Source organism: Acanthamoeba castellanii, assembly GCF_000313135.1.
Source record: "Acanthamoeba castellanii str. Neff unplaced genomic scaffold scf7180000084770, whole genome shotgun sequence".
Lineage (NCBI taxonomy): Eukaryota > Discosea > Longamoebia > Acanthamoebidae > Acanthamoeba > Acanthamoeba castellanii.
In genome coordinates, this window is record NW_004457532.1 from 864,022 (window position 1) to 865,352 (window position 1,331).

Genomic DNA, 1,331 nt, shown 5'->3' on the forward strand with positions numbered 1-1,331 from the left:
GCTCGGCCGCTTCCCGATTGGCCGTCTCCAGCCGTAGCCGCTCCCTCGCACACGCCAGCTGCAGCCCCGCCCCTCCCTTCCCTACTCGGCAGAATTTTTAATCATAATATTTAAAAGTATTAGTTAATTGTTGTTTTTATTAACACCGAGACCATTATTAAAGAAAAGAAAAAAAGAACTCTTCGTCAATTGGGGTGAGGCCGAACGTAACGCACCCAACGCCAGGGCCATCAGATCTCCAATACACGCAAACAGGATTAAAGATTGTAAAATAAAGAAACAAAGAGCTGAGAAAAAGAAATGAGAAAAGAAATGAGAAAGTGAGTACACGACAACTGGCGGGAGCGGCACTCCAGGTTGGCACGCAGAGTGCAGATCTTGTCAGCACCATCGGCTCGTTCCTTGCCCTCTTGGCCGGGCATGGTAGTCTGCTCGTCGTCCGTTGTTTCACCACTCTTGTTCCTCCTGCTGGACGTCAAGGCGTGGGGGATGGTCGCCATCATGACTGGCGTTCACTTGCGCAGCCCTCAATTTCCATCACATTTGTTCATTGGTGTCACACGACTTGAGTCTGATGTTGTTTTGACACATACAACACACATGATGATGAACAACACCAACAAGCTCAGCACCATTCAATGTTGCTTCACACATGACCCCAAGCTTCTGGATGCTCTCAAAAATAGGGGCTACACACGGCTTACTGCTGATCCAACGCCAGGCCATGTGGTCAAGGTTTCATGGCTCCCAAACGACCGCCTGTGAGGGTGCTCAAGAAGGTGATCACATCTGATTAGAAAAGTAAAGAACAGCTTTCCTTCTTTGTTTCCTGTGCATCTTCAACCCCCTATCATCGCCGCACAGCACGACTCAATGTTTGAGTTCGCGGTGCTGGTGGAGTGAGAAGTGTGTAAGAGAAATGATTGCACTACTAGGACTTTAATACGCGTACATGTCGCGGATGTATCTTGACCTGACCACACCACCCTGGTCTGACGTGGTGGCGTCTTCTTCACTGCTGCTTGGCGTAGACATCGCGAGCGACGTAGGCCTTGAGGCGCTCCCTCTCCGACACGGTGGTGAAGAGCTTCTTCACTGCCGGGAAGGAGCCCAGCAGCGACTCCTCGCTGGTGCCCTCGATCCTGCTGACGAGCAGGCGCACGACCGCCCACAGGCTCAGGTCAGCGTAGCTCAGCTTGGAGCCCACGAGGTAGCCGCTGTTGCCATTCTTCTCGAGCAGCTTCTCGAAGTTGGCCAGCTGGCCTGGCAGGGTCTCCTTGACCAGCTTCTCCTTGGCCTCGGCCAGCTGCTCGGCCGGCGTGAAGAAGAGG

At 52.7% G+C, this 1,331-nt stretch overlaps 1 protein-coding gene across 1 annotated transcript; it reads right to left on the bottom strand.

Annotated features, from left to right (window-relative positions):
* Positions 1-1,012: 1,012 nt before the first annotated feature.
* ACA1_267460 (glutathione S-transferase, C-terminal domain containing protein) lies at positions 1,013-1,324 on the bottom strand (the record flags this gene model as incomplete). The annotated part of the gene is made up of 1 exon (XM_004341514.1): positions 1,013-1,324. A coding segment is annotated over one exon (312 nt), but the record flags the coding sequence as incomplete, so codon positions are not given.
* Positions 1,325-1,331: the final 7 nt, after the last annotated feature.